We start from the raw sequence: 20046 nt of genomic DNA on the forward strand, positions 1-20046 counted from the left end.
TGACTAGAAAATGCTGATATATATAGATACATCTTGCTAAAAACATTCCACCCAATGACCCAAATCTACCAAAACTGAACAAGGAAGAATACTTTAAATAGAACAGTAATTCATTTCAGTATCATGTTATGTAAATCACAGGAGATGATGGAAAATCTTACAGTGGTTCTCCGTGTACAAGGGAAAGAAAAATGTCTCCTCAGGCTTGAAGAAGGTCCATAGGAAAATCATATATCAAGCTATGAGAGTCAGAAAGCTATCTAAACTCACTTCAGAAAGGCTCAACTAAGGGTCAGATTACCTTGTATACCAAGAGTGGTGTATAAAGACACATTGAATTCAAGCTGTGTTCACTCACAATGCCTCCTTGAGATGGAAGGTTCTAGCTATGTTCCTAGCGTGGTCATATTCGTTGAGGTCGACAAGTATTTTCTTTAACCGGCGGGCTAGATGACTTGTGTCAGTCTCGGCTGCATTTCTTCTCTCTAAAATCCTTGCAAGTGACAGCACATAAGCCACCATGGGCTGCAATTTGTGGCTACAATAGGTAGAAAAAGAGAAAACACACACCTTTAGATTGTTGACGAGAAAAAATCAATGACAGACAATACACCAATTGCATGTGTGACAAAGTTAGATACAACGTATGATATCAACATACCTGCTGTCTCCAACAACACTTGGGCCAGCCCAGACCCCAGATAGGGAAGCAACGACACGTTCTGTTCTTGTTATTGCGTCATGAACATTTTCCGATATGCTTCTAAAGTGAGGTAGAACTTTTCCATACAAAAGCTCGTCAAGGGCAAGCTTCTCTAATACTGACATTGAAAATATATCCTTCCACAAGCAAATATTTCTCAATAATCTAACAGACACTCCAAACCGATATGCTGCAACTCCTGCAGCATCTGGAACAGCAGCTAGTACTAATGGACTCCAAGTTGGGACCTACACAGCATACAAGATGAAAATTAATTTATCCAATGCTTATCTTATATATCCTCCAAGGCCAAAATAGTTAAAAAGAAATGATCATTCAGACTAACCCCAAAAAATATATAATGCAGACTGGCAGAAAGTAAACAAGGAACATATGCAGAGAGTTCAGTTTTGAGGAAAATGAGATACATGAAAATGTACTTTCTAACTACTTTGTCAATATGAGCTTTCTGAACATACCATATGATTAGCAACAGCATCGGCCAGACGTGTACGAATGGAAACCAGCAAATCTGCAAGGGCTTCACTTTCATGTGACACATGTTGCACGACTAATTTTGTGGCAGCAATAGCATTTATGGTTTGCTGCTGACTAAACATGTCCCAGCAATGGGAAATTTCATAATGCAGAATAGGCAGTGCAACCTTTTCCACTAGATTTGGGACAAGTTCAAGATCAGCATCATTTTCATCATGAACAAAATCTTTTCCATCGCCAGACAAGCCATAACTGAACAACAATTTATACCTGTAGATAGAGAAGGGGAAGAGAGAAAACATATTAGAGATTGATGGAAGGAAAAAGATGCATAGCATCCTAATACAATCAAGTTAGGGATCAAAATTAAGTGACTAAGGAAATAAGTCAAAGGGGACTCCAGAATACCCCCGAAAAACTTCAAGAAAAATATAAGAGTAAATGGTCAACTTTGTCCCTGAAAAATTGCTTGTTCTTCAAATTAGTTCCCAAAAGATTTTTTTTTAATCAAATTCGTGCTTAAATATTTTAAGTTGGTCACATTAATTCTTCTGTCACTTCCTTTGCTCATGGAGTCAGAGTTTACTAATATAATACGTTAAGTGACGCCACAACACACACCTAACCATCCTAGTTGGGTGCTAACATGATAAGTTTATAAAATTAGATCAAATCCATCTCAAATTGAGGGATTTTAATGCCTCAAGGTCCCCTTCAATTTGGGGTTGATTTGACCTAATTGTATAAACTTGTCATGTTAACAGTTAATTAGAACTGCCATGGGTACGTTGTGATTAGTGTGGTATCACTTAACATGCCACATCAGCAAATTTTGACACCATTAGCAACAGAAATAGCAGAAAAACTAATGTGACTAACTTAAAACCTTTGTAAGGACAAATTTGATTAAAAAAATTTTCGAGAACCAATTTTGAGAACGAGTGAGATGAATTTGACCATTCAATCAGATAAGTAATAAAAGAAGTCAATACCATTTCATATTTTGGAAGTCTAGTCCCTTACGAAGTGGGTCCCACCTCAGCAGTTCCAATCTTACATATGGAGAAAAGATCAATGGAAGACTCAATGAAATATAAGCATCAGCATAGCTTGAGGAATACTCTTTTTTCCATTCTTCAAATCTTCTTTTGACCAAAGACAGTTGACCATATTCCTCAGAGGCATCACTGAAAATCTCATCGGCAGCCTGCAGTACCAGATCCTGTTGTGACTGATATGCTTGGCTTTCGTCACCACTCTCATCAGTGCTTGATTCACCCTCTACTTTATTATCATCCAATTCCATGGATGACAGTTTTTTAGAATCAAATGCACGAGACCTCTTGCGTTGTTGACGAGCCTCAGCCCTCACTTTCAATTTCATCCGTTTCTCAAGATTTAAGTCTCTACCAAATTCATCTAACTCCACTGGAAGATCTTTTTGTTTTCTTATAGCCGCAAATGCATCCTGAGCTGCACTTTTGGCAGCTTCAACATTGTTACCTTTCCTGCTTAAAACTGACATTGCAGCCTTCACAGCTGCTTCTATCTCCATCATTTCATCATCATTATTAGCGGCTCTTCTTTCAAAAACAGCTGACGCACGATCTTCATGAATTTTCTTCATTTGCTCTTCAAGTTCTTCAATGTAAAATGCTTTATGCTGAAAACAACAGCAGCAAATAATCTTAGTTAAAGCCCAAGAAGTGATACCCTCAAAAAGGCATTTATAAATAACAAGCAGACAATTCAGTTTCACGTATTTAATATCCAGCAGAAAGAAAATACATATTCATTAAGTTTATAAGAAGTATCAATGCAATGTAAATTTTTAACTCATGAACTTATTTCAGTACTTAATCTTATATAAAACAAAGGTCATGATAAAATACCCACTAAAATAAAGAGGGTAGAGAACCAGAAAAACTCTGGCTCAAGCTAGGTTCTGTACAGAAAGATGAAGCACATTAGGTGGGTGAATTTGATATTTATGCACACAACATAAAAATAACAAGGTCAGTCAAATATTCCCTAAAAAACTATATCCAAAAACATTCTAGACTACTAAAAAAACTATTTTATGGTTGACCAGCTGATTTGGAGGCAAATATTAGAAACAAGCACTCTGCTCTGAGCCCATAATAGTTAGGATAGAGATATTCGTTGACATACATGATAATCAATTAATCATATGAGCCCAACATAAAATATATCCTGTAAAGAATTAAAAAATGTGCCAAATGTACTCATGAATACAACCAAGATGGGCATAGTGAAGAAGCAAACGAGGCAGAACTAGTGAAATGAAATTAAGGAAAAAAACAAAACTCTACGACCAACAGTGACCAATCTCTTTCTGCGATACATATATATATCATCTACATTTGATTGTGAAGGATGAACCAAAAAAGAAATTAGGAGACAGAAATGTGATTACCTGTAAAAAATCACATATATTGGTGACATAATTTCGGAGCCTTTGCATATACCTGTACTTCTCATCAGCTAGCGCCAAAGAGTTTTCAAGAGTAGTAATATTCAAAAGGGAGGCAGACAGATTTTCATCAGTTTTATTCAGTGATGACACTGTTCTTGCATGAGACTCCTGCCATCAAAATCCATTATAAGAGAAAGTTTGGCAAATTTCATACTAGACCAACTCCCATATACAAGGCAATTAACAGATTATATCCAAAGGCTATAAAAGTATGCAATAATTTATAATTTATCCATATAGACATTAGTCCCATATAAACACATCAACACAATCATGCTTCAAAGAGTAAATGTTAAAGTGATGTGCACCTCACATCAGTGTCCAATACATGTCAGAAATGCAAACACACCGTCAAATTGGTGTGTATGCTTCATCGTTCGTGGTGAATAACAAAAGTGCAAAACAAAATGTTAGCTTAAAAGGATGCATCACCAAGAGCTTAACATTATTCACGCACATTATATGATTGAATAGATTAAAGAGAATATGATTCAGTCAATTAGCTCGCGTTTATGATAAAATTCACATTCTTGTCTTAGATTGGGGCCTCCATTCATGCTCATGCCTCAACTCTTAGAAAAACACCTTGGGCAGCTTCCACGTCATCAATTGTGTACAAAGAAGTAACAAAAATTTCCTACATAAAGAAATTCAATGAACCACTATCCAATATTCTAAGCTTGTCGTGCTTCTAATTAGATTATATACCCTAAATCCAAAATTTCCCCATATCAAGCTAATCAGACAATAGATATAAACAATGAAACATGACTAACTTTCATAAATATTGATCTGATTCATCCAATCATAAATATTGTAGTAAATCAATCCAAGCATAGCCATGTTAAAAGCAGTACATACATACCCTAAGCCTCTTCACATTATCCTGCAAAGCCTTTTTCGTTCTCTCAGCTTGCTGAGATATGGACCCAACATCCAAAGCCGGCGTAGCTTCAATGGCTCCCCCAATGCTTGGGCTCACTGAAACCCCAGGAACCGTGCCATACACGGTTCCAACCGAGGGACCAATAAACTTGTGCTGCTGTTGCTGGTGCTGAACTTGCACAACAGGAACATTAGTGGCAACCCTACCTGACCCTTCGTCGATTCTCTTCCCCAACCCTTTCCGAACCTGCTCCTCTTCCCACATCTTCTCCTCCTCATCCTCCTCATCATAACCATAACCATAACCAACATCGTCATCACCCTTCTTAACTTTCAACCTCTCATCCACATCCGCATCCTCAAACACACCCTTCTTCCCAGCATCCTTCTTCTTCTCTCCAAACATCGCAATCCGGCCACGAAACTCCGGCTCCTCGTCGCTCAGCCCCTCTGCCTCACCGTGATTACTCCCCCCATCCAACGAGATATAATCCGGCGCCGCGGGACGAGCCTGCCGGAGGCGCTCCCTCTTCGCCCTAATAGCCCTAATTGTCTTCTCATCCGGAATAACAGAATCCTTCCCATTCGCCGCAATCCCTACGGCGGCCAATTTTGCCTCCATGTCCTCCTGCTCCCCTCCGGAATCCGAATCCCTAGCAGCATCGGCATCCGAACCTAACGGCTTGACGAGTCCCTTGAGGACAATAACAGGCTCGGAAGAAGGCTTCGGATCCGAACCCGAACCCGAAGCGGAAGCACGAGAGGCACTGCTGCTGCTAGTGACTAAGGTTCTTGTGTTCTTCTGGAGCTCACGAAGGGCTTCTTTGGTGTAAGTTCCGGCTAAGGGTTGGACATTGGAGGGTACGGACGGAGAAGAAGAGTGAGCGATTCGGTCCTTGAAATTGGTGATTTTATGGGAGGAGGAGGAGGAGGAGGGCTTGGCGATTCGGGAGGAGGGTTTTTCGGCGGCGGAGCGGTGGGTTTTGGAGGAGGCACGTGAGGGGGGAGCGTCAGCGTCGTCGCCTTCGTCGTCGGCGAAGCTGAGGAGCTTTGGGGGCTTTTTAGGCTTGGTGGTGGTCGTCATGGCGGTGGTTGAAGGTGTGCCGTCGTTGGCATCGTCATCGTTGGGCTCGGTGGCGCGGCGGCGGAAGTTCCGTGATCTGGCGGAGGACATAGCGAGGGTTGCGGCGGAGGAAGTATGGCGAAAGGGTTGAATGGCGGTGTGGGAATATGGTATGAGTATACACACAACTGACTACCAAATCGAACTCCAAAACAATTTTGGAGCTGAAATAAAAATCCTTAAAAAATATATAAAATATTATACAAGGTGTCTCGGTACGGGTTGAGAGATGGGTCGGAAATTTGCGGGTCGAGGCGGATGCCGAATCACCTGAGTGGAGCAATGGGGTACGGTCAAGTCAGAATAGATCTGAGAGATATAAAGTGTGTGGAATGAATGAATACCTGGAAAGACCTGAATCCTCTATTTATAGAAGATGGTAGCTGTCTTATCTTATCTTATTTGACTAAGATAAGGGTGACGTTTAAATTCGAAAGTTGGTTAGTAACCTTAGTAAGTCGGTTCCTGACCTTCTAGAAGGATTTGGTGGATCGGACCCGGATAGCCGGATTCGGGGACTATCCTGAGTCATGGGATCCGTTGGGGCGGATCCGTAACAAATATAGAGTGGTATAATTCATCAAGTCCGAAAAATTAAAAAGTGGTATAATTCATAAATAAATGTTATGAAACAACATTTTCCAAATTTATTTATGATTGGACTATTTTTGACAAAGGTTATTTATCATTTTAAAATTTCTTTTTAGAATTTGTTTTTGGTAGTTAACTCTATTTTGTTTAGTGTAAAGAATAAAAAATTGTTTTCAAAGTTATTTGATGTCATAAAAAAAATGGTCAAATAGATTAGAGGTATCACATTTTTTATGAACTGATTTCATGCCATAAATGTGTTTGGAAAACAGGGTAATGTTACTTATAATATTTGATGGATTGAGTTGATATTACAATTTTTTCGAGAATTAAACTGACATTACATATATTTTTTAGAAACTAAATACTTTAGATTATAACTTATTAATCTATGGAATAAACATAATTTCATTTTTTGACATAGATTTACAAAGAGAGCTTAAATCTTAATTAACAATGTACCTAAAAAAATAATTAAACTTTTAAAAAAATGCAAAGCTATACTAGCCAGTAACACCAGTGTTTGGTTCAGTTTTTTTTTTTTTAATTTATTTATCAAAGAGAGAAGTTTACTCATTGAGAAGAAAATTAATAATCAAAGGTTTTTGGTTGCCAGCCAGCTGAGCTGGTAGTTGGTGATTTGTGTTTTTATCTTTCATGAATGCCTTACAATAGTCCATGTTTAAAATTTTAGGGTTCTGGGTCTTCAATGCTGCTTAGATGTATATTTCATATAATATTATATTATATGAAATATTATTTTAAAGTTATATCAGTGTTGTTCACTTGTTTGATCCTAATTATACAATACCTTATAAAAACTTGTTGAAATGTTAAAATTGCATTAAGTTAATACCAAAACAAAAAGATTACATGAAATCAATTGAAATACCCAAAAAAAAATATTACATTACTCTCCGAAATTACCCATTTAAGTCCCCCAGTTACCCATTCTAAGTTGGCTACCTTAAGAATCAGCAGTTGAAAAAAGGTAAATGTTCAAAAGGGTCAATTCAACAGTGATAAAATTCTGAGTATGGCTTCAAGGACGTAGCACCTGTTGAAAGATGAACACGAGGAACTCTGAAGTAGCAGTATACATGACTTTGTATAGTTCTTCTATTTCGTTTTCTTCTCTTTCTCAGTGACCCTTGGCTTTTGGTAGAACAATATCTGGCTTAGGATGGTGAAATTTGTAGCAACACCAATTGCGGAACCCATTACAACTTCAAAAGAATTAAGGAAACAGTCACAAATACATAATTAAGATACGAATGCAGTACTGCTAAAGAGTTAAATTAAAAGACCACCAAAAACATAAATATTGAAATGAATTTGTTCTAATGTAACACCGTAAAAACCTTCATATGTTCGTTTGATAAAATAACACGAACAGTATAAAAATCGCTTTGATGGAAGTAACAATAATAATGACAGAAAAATTTATTAGTTGGGGGGGGGGGGGGGATAAAGGAAGCAAGGATACCACTTTTTGGTGCATTTTCTTGGAGGCTTGTGAATACTCTAACTGCAACATATATAAACATAAACATTAATTTGCAAACAAAAACAAACTATAAAGAAAATTTCCAAAATGACATAAACAAACTATAAAGAAAATTTCCAAAATGACATACTGGCTTACCCATTGAACCTGCAGAATTCATCAAAGAAGTTAAGAAGCTGAGCTCCCCTGTACTCCTGTTCTGCTCAGAGCAAAGAAAATAACAAATATGAGGAATAAGAATGTAGAAACAAGTCTCAACTTAGATAATTGACAAGCATTATAGATTAAACAATACTATGACAAACGCAGAAGTGTAAAATGAAAATCATATCATCAGAGATGAAAACATCCTAGCCTAGGAATAGTAAAAGCACGCAGTTTTCTTCAACATGCAGGAAGAACGGGAATATAGATTAGTCAAACCAAAAACCCTTTTATGAAAGCTTCAAGTGAATCATCAATTCATCGTGCAGTGCAAAGTGCACAATGAAGGAAACCATTTACTCAATGCCGCATAGGAAAGAAGTTGGGGAACCAAACATCACAATCATATATGCATGAATGTAAGTAATGCAACTAGGTACATTCTCTAGTATTGGAGGCATATAAGGCGAGCCTTATGTTTTCACTTACAGAAAAGTTTTTCAATATTTGAGGGATTCTGGCAAAGAGAAAGATCGCATGCTGGGATGCCTACAAAAGACCATACCCACATCAGGAATATTGGACATGGAGTCATCATAATTTCATAATTAAGAAAAAGGCCATGATGTCAACAGCCATGGAACAGTTTATCAAAGATTTAATTGGTGAAAATTTTCAGTAACATCAGTAAATGCATGTTGAACACTCACATACAAAGCCTCAAAGAGAAAAGGATCAATTTGACCAGCTAAGATAGTCGGTGCTACAGCACAATATCTGTAAACCAATGAATCAAGGAATTGGTTGACTATAACTAATGTATTGCAGAATGTAAGTATAAAAACTCTGTTTCTGCAAGCAAGTAGGATACATTAATGCTCGGATCCATGTTGTGGTACGCAAAGGTCGAGAATAGTAGTAGATTATGGCAACCAAAATTAAAGCTGCATCAGAGATAAACAAAGGAAGCCTGTTAGATCATTTCAAGAAACAGAAGTGCAGCACAGCTATTCCCGACTAGAAATAGAGCTGTACAAGTTGCATGATCAATAGAGCATGTGACACTTGTGCAAGTACTAATTTCAGAATATCGATTTCTGGTGTAAGATTAATCGAAATAATGAGCAAAATGGGGTGAAATTACATATTTTGGAAACAACGAGGGATAATCTCATTGCCCCAAATTAAGAAAATAGGTATCCCAACATTTGAAACATAGAGGGACAGTTTCATACAAAATCTGAGATACAAGGATAATCAACCACATAAACATGTAAAACAAGTTCATTGTGTGGGGGAAATGAGCCCAAAAGCTTGATGCAGATTTTAATCAGCAACCAAATAATCATTTCTGATAACACAATGCTAATAGTTATATGGCATAATCTAAAGTTGAATGGAAGAATGATGATAAATATATATAAAGCATAAAAATAAGTAAAAATATACAAAACGTTGGTTCACCTTGGATCAACAGAAACAACAGTTCCCCATAAGCAGAGAAGGGAAGCCCCTTGTGGAGACAGTAAGCCAGTGCTATGGTATAACCAACAACCTCAAGCTCGAAGGATATCATGCTAAGACCTCTCACACTCTGGTGCTTCAGGATCTTCATAATCTGCATGAACACAGGAATCGCACAAACAAAACAACTCCGTTTACAACAAAAACATAATAAATAAGTTTAGCTTAGCAACGTGCATCATCATCATCATCATCATATCTTCAACAACAGCAATAGCAACTAAGCCTTGTTCCACTAAGTGAAGTCAGTTATATAGATCAAACAATGCCAGAGTGCTCTATATTTATTCTAGTGTTAAAACTATGTATATTTAATTCTGTTTTAATGATTTCCTCTAGAGTTTTCTTAAGTGCCCCTCAACCTCTAGCTATAAAACTACTCTCCATTTGATCCACTCTCCTATCTAGAGCCTCAACAAACCATCTCTGAACAATTGCAACCCACCTAAGATGATATTCTACTATCTTTTCTATACTCGCCATCACCACCCGAAGCTTGCACAAAGCAATTACTGACAATCATAGACCAACATCATTTACCACACTCAGCAAAATCAAGAAACCTAGCTTAACTCTGAACACAATTAGACAGATAAGGCAAGTTCAAACCGAAGAAAACACATATTTAACAAAACACTCGAATCAAATACAACAGGTTAGTTATGAACTCTATGACAGTTATGCCAACTCAGCAGCAAGCATGCAGTTACAAACAAAAACAGTTAGAACTCCGTTACAAAAAAAAAAAAAAAAAAAAAACTCGATCTCCATCTGTTCCTCACTTCGTCACAACATTTCCTGATTCGTCTCATTTCTAGCTCAGATAATTAAGGAAACCTAAGCTTAAAGTAATCAAAGAACGATTATGGAAGAAATCCCTAAGATTCAGGATTAATTGACCTGAGGGAGCTTAACGGTGGTGGAAGCGGCGACGATGGCGTAGCCGAGGAGCTTGGAGATGAGAGGGAGGAGGCAGTCTTTGTGAGGGATGGTTCCATGGCGGAGAGAATTGAGCGCGCAGCTGACGTCAATACCAATGGCGGACAGATATTTTTCCATTTTCACAACTGACTCAGTCTTCTTCTTCGGTTTCTTCCGATTCGTATCTCTCTCGCTCTGAATCTCTCCGATCTCAATCCACTTGAAGAGTTTCAGGGATCCATTTTCCATTCAATTCTTCTTTTTTAACTTTTATTTTTTAAATTTTGCTTGTTGTTATTATTTTTTTTAAACAAAATCATAATTAGAAAAAACTAAATTAACTAATACCCTAAATAATTTTAAATAAGAGTCAAAAACTAATATTTTCAATTTTTCAAGATAAAAAAACATTGAAGTTAATATTTTTTTCATGTTCTTGGCGAAATTCTTTCGTCTAAAAAAAATAAGTATAAAAAACTAATATTTAATTAGTTAATATTATCTAAATTTGTCAATAAATTATAACTTAAATGAAATAATCTTTCCATATTCACTTAAGAGGTTGCGTGTTCGAATTTCTCTATCTTTAATAAAAAAAAGCACTATCTAATTTTTAATTATGATTTTTTTTTACTTTTTTTTTTAGAAAAATTAGTGTTTAGAGTTAAAATTTAGAATTTAGAGTTTAAGTTTAAAATTTAGGATAAAAAATTAAAAAATTAGTTGATATTAATTAAAAAATATTTAGTTTTTTATTAAATTCATAAAAATATAAAAAAGGATTAAATTGAACCCTGAAAAATCCTCACTTAAACCCTTTCTTCTTTAATGTTAGTTGAATTCCATTATTGAACAATATTGAATATGTTATAAACATGCATGTTTAGCTTTAGACCACTAAAAAGAAGTAGAAGTATATATTTCTTTTTAGTTGTCCCATTAAGAATAGCATAATATTTTTGAATGTGAAGTGTGATCAAATTAGCTATAAGATAATTTATATTATGAATTATGTGACTATTTTTTATACTCATTTTAAATTTAACATCTTATTGTTATAAAATTAAATATAAATTATAGTTCAAATAAGAACCATATCTATTTGTTTTATGATAATATAATAAGCTAATTAATCAGAAATCATTTCAATGATGAATTCCTTTCTCTCTCTCTCTCTTTTTTTTTTTTTTTTGGCATTTGGTGAAGCCTTTATTGGTAGTTTGGTACATTGCATCCACCAATTTAGAAATAATGGAAGTTAATTAGAGGATTGAATGGGCAAGCTGCCTGAAAACTGGGGTATACTCTTTGGGCCCATATTTGAAGTATTATCTATCACTCCATTTACTTGCCCATCCAACAGGGTGCATCATTCACTCCATTGTTGATAAAAAAGGTCCAGCTTGTTGACCTAACATTAAAACTGCATGGACCAAACTAATTTGGATTAATCAAGTGGTCAGTTGATTCGTTTATTTAAATAAATATTTGGGGTTTGAATCACGCTTTACATATGCAGTAATTTATTGATAAGTGGCAGATCTTTAAATGAAACTCAAATATGCGACGAATTAGTTTTTGATCTGTCGGACTGGAAGATACTGTAGACAACAAAAACAAAATGCATGGACCATGTAGTCTTTGTTTGTTTCCACAGACATGTTATTACTATTATTTGTTTTTTTTTTGCACACAAAAAAATGGTAAAAGAATCTAAAATTTTAATCACTATGTATCTTTTTATAGTTTAAAATTTGCAGTTGAATCTTTGTATTAAATAGAAATGTTTAAATTAGATATTTTCTAATTATTTTTTGTTAAAAAAATAAATTTTTTAGAATATTCATTTTTATGTTTGATGTAGAATGAATTCTCAAATAGATTAAATATAAATATTCTAAGATTATTACATATTTTTCGAAAAATAACAACTAGTAAAGATGTAATCATAAATTTTTATCTAATATAAGAATTTAATTATAAATTTTTAAACTGTAACGGTGTAATTTAAAATTTAGTAAAATTATAAAAACTAATAAAATAATTATTTTTTTTATAGACTTTTTCAAAAATGAGTTTTTCCATATTCAAATTTTTAATCTTGCACTTAATTGCTTAGAACTTGAACCAACTTCACTTAAATAACTCTGATTGGGTTGGTGATCTTAATTTTTCATTGTACAAATAAAATCTTATCTACTTTTGTTAATGAGTGAGGTGAAGTGAGATGGTCCTTGAAATACAATGAACATTATTGGTAGAGGTTGCAACCAAAAATTAAAGTTAGCTTTTAAGCTTGTACTAATGTAAAAATAATAACATGATACAAACCAGAAAAGATATTAATAGGTTGTGACAGCAACAAATGATTGCATGGTGTTTTGAGGTCACATAAAGCAAATGAAAGTGCTGAAATCAATTGTTGATGAACAAGACCACACTTTAGAGACAACAGGTATATAGGACACTGCCAATAAGGAACCAATAATTTTTTCATTTTCAATTCATTCATCTATCATCATCTATCATTATTATTAATTATTTAATTAATATTTAATAATACTCCTTCTTGTTATTTGGGTATATATATGTCTGAATTTTAAACATCTAAATCATAATTTTAAGAATAAATTACACTTGTTCCGTCCGTTGGATATACTTCGACTCAGATAAAACTATAAATCGGAATCTAGTTAAAACTAAATACACACGTGTTATATAAGGAGTATGTGGAGAATAAGTGTTTTACTCTCCTAACGGACTTATCCATAAAATCAAGTAACTACGTATCAACCTAAATGGACACAAGGAATCTCTCCGTAAATCTCTCTAAAGAAGCTCACTAAAGAGCAGTTATTACATAATTAGGCCGACTAAGTAACCGCCTGTAGCACAGCAATTCTATAAATATATTCACTGACATGAAAGAGGTACATTATTCACTTTGAATATCATATCTATTATTCACACTCTTACTAACTTGAGCGTTGGAGTCCCTTTTGCAGGTACCCAACGCCGCCGTCCTTACAAGAAGACGATGTTCCTTCCTCTCACTCCCAAGGAAAGCAAGTTCAAACACTAACAGGATAAGAACAACACTTTTTTTTTTGTAAAAATCAGGTGAATTTGTGTATAATATTCCCCTATTTGTAAAAGTAGAGACTAATATATCCTAATATAAGCTAAATATTTTAATAGCATAATTGTTAGTTTCAAACCATAATCCAGGCAGATGAAAAAAAAAATCCAAACTAAACTATAACTTGTTGACATTGTATATCATAGGATATATAGGATCAAGTGATAGAGAATAATAGAAAGAAGAAGAAAACATTCTATATGCTGTTCTTGTTAGTTTAGTGAATGAAAAATAAAAATATCATATATTCCTAAACTCTACATTACCATTGAATTATAATGAATCTTTTTAAAAAACCAATTTAAACTAGTTGTGTAGTTAGTTTACTTGTTTGTTTAAGTAAGTGTTAATGGTTTAAATCTCGCCTTGCATAAACAACAATTCATTATACATCAATAAATTCTTAAATAAAGCTCCAATTCATGATAGATTAGTTCTCATCCCGATAAAGACTAGGTAACAAGAGAAAAAAAAAATTTTTTTTTTTTCTCTTTAAGAGTCATAAATGCCTCTCACCAAAGGGACCAAGAAGAAAGGGAAATGTGAGAGTAGTTGAGGTCCCACCAAAAAGAAAATTACAACTTACAACAACTCTTTTCAATATTGGAGTGATCATGTACATATGATCATCATTGATGACTTCACTTCTTGTGGTGCCTGCAAGCCACAACAAAGTGGGCACCATTGACACCCTCATTATTATTATTATTATTGTGTCATTAGCATTTTTGTCTTTATAATTAATCTTTGGCAGTTCCTTTTTTCTTTCACACTCTCCAAGTCTCCATCCACACTCATTCACTCACTCACAATAACCAACAATGGAAAGTGGATTACCCTTGCTTCATTGTCTCTTGCAACATACTCTTAGAAACCTATGCTCTTCTTCAACTTCTTCTACTTCAGATTCTTCTTCTTCTTCTTCTTCCAAATGGGTTTATGCTGTTTTTTGGAGAATTGTACCAAGAAACTTTCCTCCTCCAAGGTAATTAAGTCAATTCTATAAATGTAAGCCGAATTTACCAACTCAGATCGGTCCAGTGGTGAGTAAATTCATAGTTATTCGAGTTAGATTAGTCAAATTTCTGAATCGGGCTCGAATGTTAGATTCTTGTGGATGGATCATTGATTTGCTTTGTTGTTGTAGGTGGGAATTTGGTGGAAGTGCTCTTGATCGTTCCAAAGGGAACAAAAGAAACTGGCAAGTTTAATGGAACACAAAAAATATGTCTCATTTTATTTAGCAAAAATCAATGATGACAATTATTGTACATTATAAATTATATATGATATGATAGTAATTTTTAATTATAGTAGTTTTTTTTTTTTGTCACTTTGGTTAATTAGGATCCTTGTTTGGGAAGATGGATTCTGTGATTTCAATGAATGCCAACATGGAAGGAGCTTGAATGAAAGGTTTGGAGCTGAAGTATTCTTCAAAATGTCTCATGAAGTTTACAATTTTGGAGAAGGGTAAGAACAGAATGACTCAAATTGCTACATTTTTTTCTTTCCATAAGAAAAGAAAATTCACAATTCACATATAAAGGAAGAAGGATTAAAGTATGATTTTTTTTTATATATTTTTTTTTCTTTTTTTTTTTTTAGATTACTAGGGAAAGTGGCTGCAGATAATAGTCACAAATGGGTTTATGGTGACACTCAAAATGGGTGTGAATCTGACTACGTTGGTACATGGAATTCTTCAAGTGATCATGTAAGGAGTTAATTGTTTAAAACAAAACACAAAAAAGTGCTAAAAAAAGTTTTTTTTTTTTTTTTTTTTACCTCACTTTTTTTTCCTGTGTCTATTATTTAAAGCTAAAATCTAATATTCTATAATTTATACTTCTAATATTGGCAGCAACCAAGAGCTTGGGAGTTTCAGTTCAATTCAGGGATTCAGGTTGGTAAACTTTTTTCCCAAAAATATAAAAAGTCCAAAAAAAAGGCTTTAGAATCATGTTATTATGTAAATAACATATTTGTCAGAAAACTATTTTCAACTTGGATTTGATCTGACCAAAATTTGTAACCATTTTTTGTAGACTGTTGCTGTCATTGGTGTTAGAGAAGGCTTAGTGCAACTTGGTTCATTTAACAAGGTTTTACACCTTTTCCCCTTCTCTAAAAGATTGAAATATTTATAAATAAGTCCTGAAAATATGGGGTTTTTTTAGTTAATCATACTCCAATAATGATTTGAAATTATGCTTTCATAAGTTATTTATAACGTTATATTTAGTATCATAAGAATAAAATATTTTAAGACTTATGATTAGTTTGTATTTTTTTATTTTTTTTATCAGTGAAAACAATAATTTTTTTTATAAAATTTTTAAAATAAAAAATATCAAAAATAAGAATAAAAACACAAACTAAACGCTCTATAATTTTTAGGTAAAAACTCAGATGCAATCAACTTCAATCAACTTCACGTGAAGTTGATTTTTTTTTAAATCGGTAGTGAACAACTCGACCTTTTTAGGGAGTACAGAGTACTAATGTCAAGTGATTAAATTTAATCCCCTTCGACATTGCCATCAAGGACCAAAATCAACCACAAAAAAGCAGATTAGACAATAAACATAAACTAATAAACAAGTAAACAATATATACAGAATCAAAACATTCTTCAAAAGTAATCCGTTGAATTGGATTTTTTTGTTGTGTACTTTCATCGCCTGTGCTGCATAAGAAGTCAAATTGATAGTTGATAGTTGATAGTCGTTAGATGAAAATTTAATCAAATCAATCAACATCTGTCAACTATCAATTGCACCTGAATTTTCACTTAATTTTTTTGTATACTTTTTTTAAGTTTAAGCTGTCAGTAAATTGAATTAAGAATATATAAAATGTCTTTCAAAGACCAAGTTATGTTTTGATATTCAAGTCTTTTACATGGGGTAAATTGCAAAATCTTGATTAATGATATTAAATCCAAGGTTTGTTGTTTCAGATTGCTGAAGATCTGAACATAGTGATGAGCATACAAAGAAAATTCAGCTACCTTCAAAGCATACCAGGTGTGTTTGCAATTCAAAGACCATCATACTTACCTATCCAACAACAAAATCCATACCTTGCAAAATCCAATTTCCAAATCATGGACTCCAATAATGACATGCCTCTCTCAAACTACAACATGGTGATCAACCAAATTGGATCAATTAATAATAATAATAGTAGTAGCAGAATACTTGAAGAAAAATCAAACTATTTTTCCATGGTAGCAATCAACATGATGGGAAGGAATAATAATAATAATAATAATAATAATAATAATAATAATAATAATAATAATAATAATAGCCTACAAGATGGAACACAACAAGGGCCAATGCAACAACAAAGTCTTTGGTCAGGTCCTTCTACTTTGCCAAACATGTCTTGTAGTCTTGGTGCATTGCTATCAAGGCTCCCTAATGAAGTTCCATCATGCTTTAATCCCAACTCTCAAGTTCTTGAAACCAATAATAGGATGATCATCAACACCACAAGCCAAAGGGTCAAGATTGAAGATTGTGGATTTCATCTTGGTGGTGATGCTGATCATAAAGAAAACGCCAGGTCGTAAACAAATAAATGCGGGTTTACTTTTTCTGTTGAGTTTAATTTTGATGCACTGACAATATAAAACGTTTTATACAATTGTGTAATTGTTCTTTTAGATTACTATTCACGCAGTTAATGTGAAACGTAATTATTTTACGGATATGATATTATGTAATTAGATGCGCATGTAAAATTATTTTAAAGTGACAGTGCATCAAATTTAAATTCTTCTGTTTTTGTTTTTTATTTTGATTATTTTTTTATTTTTTGGTAAGATTTTGTGAATGTAGAAACAGAGAATATGATTTTATTATGTTTATATTTCTTTTATTTTAGTTTTTTATAGTTTTTACTTCACAAAATTATAGCAAAAATATTGAAAATAAAAATAAAAAATAGAATAAAAACTAAACACGTACCTAAAACGATGTAAAGGAGACAGAAAAGTTAATTATGTCTTTATCATTATTGATACTATTTTAATTTTTTGGTCGATAAAAATTAGATAAATTTTGTCTCAAGATAGAGATCTTTTGTTTTTTTTTTTTATAAATAAATTTGTGTATATTTCTGACATGAGATGATTACCCATCGAAATTGAATTATTGTTAATCATGTATTTTGGATATTGAAGTAGCTCTTAAATGTCCTTGAATTATTTGATCATGATTCATGTGATCACTCTTTAAGTTTAACAGCTATCTTGTTAGTATATGGTTGGTTACTTGGACAACAACATTAGGTCACTAAACAACACTTTTTAATTTTAATATTGGGCAACAATTGTGTTTTTAAATATACAGATCTAACTTTCAAATTGTATGTTACCTTAAATTTTAATATAGACCTTTTAATAATTTTAACTATTAATTTTAATTAATATATTATGTATATTTTTAAAATATTTACACTAAAATTAATTATTAAAATCAGTCGTTAATATATTTGTGTATAATATATATATATATAATTTATTTTATTTTTAATATATATTTATATTTTAATATAGATATTACACTAATAACTGATTTTAGTGACTAATTTTAATATACATATAATATAATTGATATATTTTATAATTGAGTTAAACTATTAAAGGGTTAAAATTAATGAAACACCAGTGTTCTAAAAACACTTAAAATTCTTTCGTTAGTGGATTAGATATACTGTTACTCGTTTCTAAAAAAATCAGCCACTACACAACGGTTTATGTTTATTGGTGGCAACATTATTAAATTAGTCATAGACTCATAGCTTATGTACTATTACTGAAACCGCTACTACTTTCTTTTATGTTTTCTTTTCTTTTTTTAGAGCATTAATGATAAAGATAAATGCAATTGCAGATGGTATCTGCTGCGGCTTCTTCCTTTAAACACAATCCATCACATATTTATGTTGTGTGACATACACATTGATGCTATCATAACAACTTGCACTCAAATTGTGGTCTTCACACTGTTGATGATATTTTCTCTCAGGCAATAATTGAATAAAATAACAAATTAAAAAGGGCCATTTTTTTTACAAATTAAGTTCATCCTTATTAAAGAATTGATGATCACAATATTTATAGTCCTTGTCAAACCTGTGACCACTGAGATATCATTTTCTTTTCTTTTTTTTTTTCATCTAAATTATTAGAATTCAAAACTTGCAAGTTCAACCTCAACTAATTTATTTTGAGTTAACACCTTAAAATTGATTTATTATTTAATCAAATCACAAGATTTTACGTACATAGCAAAGTGTTTGAAATTGAAAACAGAGATATAGAATTGATTTTTGATATTTGTAAGAAAAAGTTAAATTATATATTTTGAATTATATACGAAGCAAAAATCAAACTCTTATGCTATTCTTTGATACCAAATCAAAGAACTGAGTTCAATTTGAGAGTGTTCTAAACACTAGCTTTTTAAGAAAAATAAGTGCTAATTAATTTTACAAGAGAAAATAAAAGTACGTTTGATTTGCGTCTATATATTTTATTTTTTAAAATTTTATAAAAGAAAAAAAGAAAATTAGGATATAAAAAGTGAAAAAAAAAACAAAATTTTATGGTTTTGACTAATTTTTTCTATTTCACAAAATTTTAAAAATAAAAAAATGCAAGTTAAACATGGGCTAAAATTTACTGAATCACTTTAAACAAACAATCAAGGCCTCAATGAAAAATAATAAAAATAAAGTAACCATAGATAGGTGAATGAATGAATAGTAAGTGGGGCTGGACATACATTGTGGGTAGGCCTATCCCTTATTGAGATGGGGTGTTCCATTTTTAAGGGCTAATAATGTTGAAAATGAAATATGAAATGAAAGAGGATGATATATAATTGAAGTCTCCATCAAGTTGCTGTAAGAGACAATTGGTATTTGGCCCTTGCTCCCGTACACAACATTGTTTCTTTTTGTACAATATGTTCGGTTGCTCTTTTTAATTGAGTAAAACCCCTTCCCGGTCCGTAACCATTTACAAAATTGACCTAGCGCTCCCTTACCATTAGAAATTAATAACGCGGTCCTTAACCATTCTCTCCGTGTGACTAAAAGGACCCTCTTACCTCCGGTACTTCCGGTTAAAAAAGTCCTTTCGATCACACGAAAAAAATGGATAAGAACCGTGTTGTTATTTTCCAATGGTGAGGGAATCGGGGAGGGATTTTACTTAAAATTGGAAAATAAATTAAAAAAAAGCATTGTTTTAAGTTTTGCATCTAATGCATTCTACCATATTTTACATGTGGACGTAGAGCAAACAACGTTAAATTTAATAGATAGTACGAAATCATTAACAACGAAACTTAACACAAAAGTGATAATTATTTGGGTTGATTAAGCATTATTATGTCTTGGATTTAGGGTTTTAAGAGTATTAAAAAAGTTAGTTCAAGAGTATTATTTTATACACCTTTTTCTAAAAAAACTAAACTACTTTTTTTATTAGTGGAAT

General features: G+C 32.9%; 3 protein-coding genes across 6 annotated transcripts; 1 reads left to right on the forward strand and 2 right to left on the reverse strand.

Annotated features, from left to right (window-relative positions):
- Positions 1 to 5871, reverse strand: ILP1 (GC-rich sequence DNA-binding factor-like protein). Of its 4 annotated transcripts, XR_015885675.1 has the most exons (8): positions 4564 to 5871; positions 3639 to 3806; positions 2194 to 2864; positions 1183 to 1471; positions 662 to 951; positions 302 to 538; positions 162 to 204; positions 1 to 74 (listed from the first exon to the last, which is right to left on the reverse strand). XR_015885675.1 is itself a non-coding variant. In XM_016307580.3 (6 exons), the coding sequence occupies exons 1-6, from the start codon at positions 5755 to 5757 to the stop codon at positions 355 to 357; spliced, it is 2796 nt and encodes a 931-aa protein (XP_016163066.1). In that variant the 5' UTR covers positions 5758 to 5871; the 3' UTR covers positions 93 to 354. The 4 variants fall into 4 exon arrangements, 1 of the variants encoding a protein (XP_016163066.1); XR_015885674.1 differs by having other exon boundaries at positions 162 to 538; XR_001612543.3 differs by lacking the exon at positions 1 to 74 and having other exon boundaries at positions 93 to 204.
- A 1220-nt stretch (positions 5872 to 7091) lies between these two features.
- LOC107605638 (Mannose-P-dolichol utilization defect 1 protein) lies at positions 7092 to 10834 on the reverse strand. The gene is made up of 8 exons (XM_016307583.3): positions 10373 to 10834; positions 9413 to 9566; positions 8820 to 8892; positions 8659 to 8725; positions 8438 to 8497; positions 7943 to 8003; positions 7784 to 7825; positions 7092 to 7523 (listed from the first exon to the last, which is right to left on the reverse strand). Exons 1-8 carry the CDS (start codon positions 10640 to 10642, stop codon positions 7417 to 7419), a joined length of 834 nt encoding a protein of 277 aa, XP_016163069.1. The 5' UTR covers positions 10643 to 10834; the 3' UTR covers positions 7092 to 7416.
- A 3434-nt stretch (positions 10835 to 14268) lies between these two features.
- On the forward strand, positions 14269 to 17315 carry LOC110263652 (uncharacterized). The gene is made up of 7 exons (XM_088491437.1): positions 14269 to 14517; positions 14680 to 14733; positions 14880 to 15005; positions 15141 to 15249; positions 15397 to 15438; positions 15581 to 15637; positions 16495 to 17315. The coding sequence occupies exons 1-7, from the start codon at positions 14354 to 14356 to the stop codon at positions 17110 to 17112; spliced, it is 1170 nt and encodes a 389-aa protein (XP_088347563.1). The 5' UTR covers positions 14269 to 14353; the 3' UTR covers positions 17113 to 17315.
- Positions 17316 to 20046: the final 2731 nt, after the last annotated feature.

This window comes from Arachis ipaensis, chromosome B6 (assembly GCF_059453495.1).
Source record: "Arachis ipaensis isolate K30076 ecotype BB chromosome B6, ASM5945349v1, whole genome shotgun sequence".
NCBI classification, from domain to species: Eukaryota; Viridiplantae; Streptophyta; class Magnoliopsida; order Fabales; family Fabaceae; genus Arachis; species Arachis ipaensis.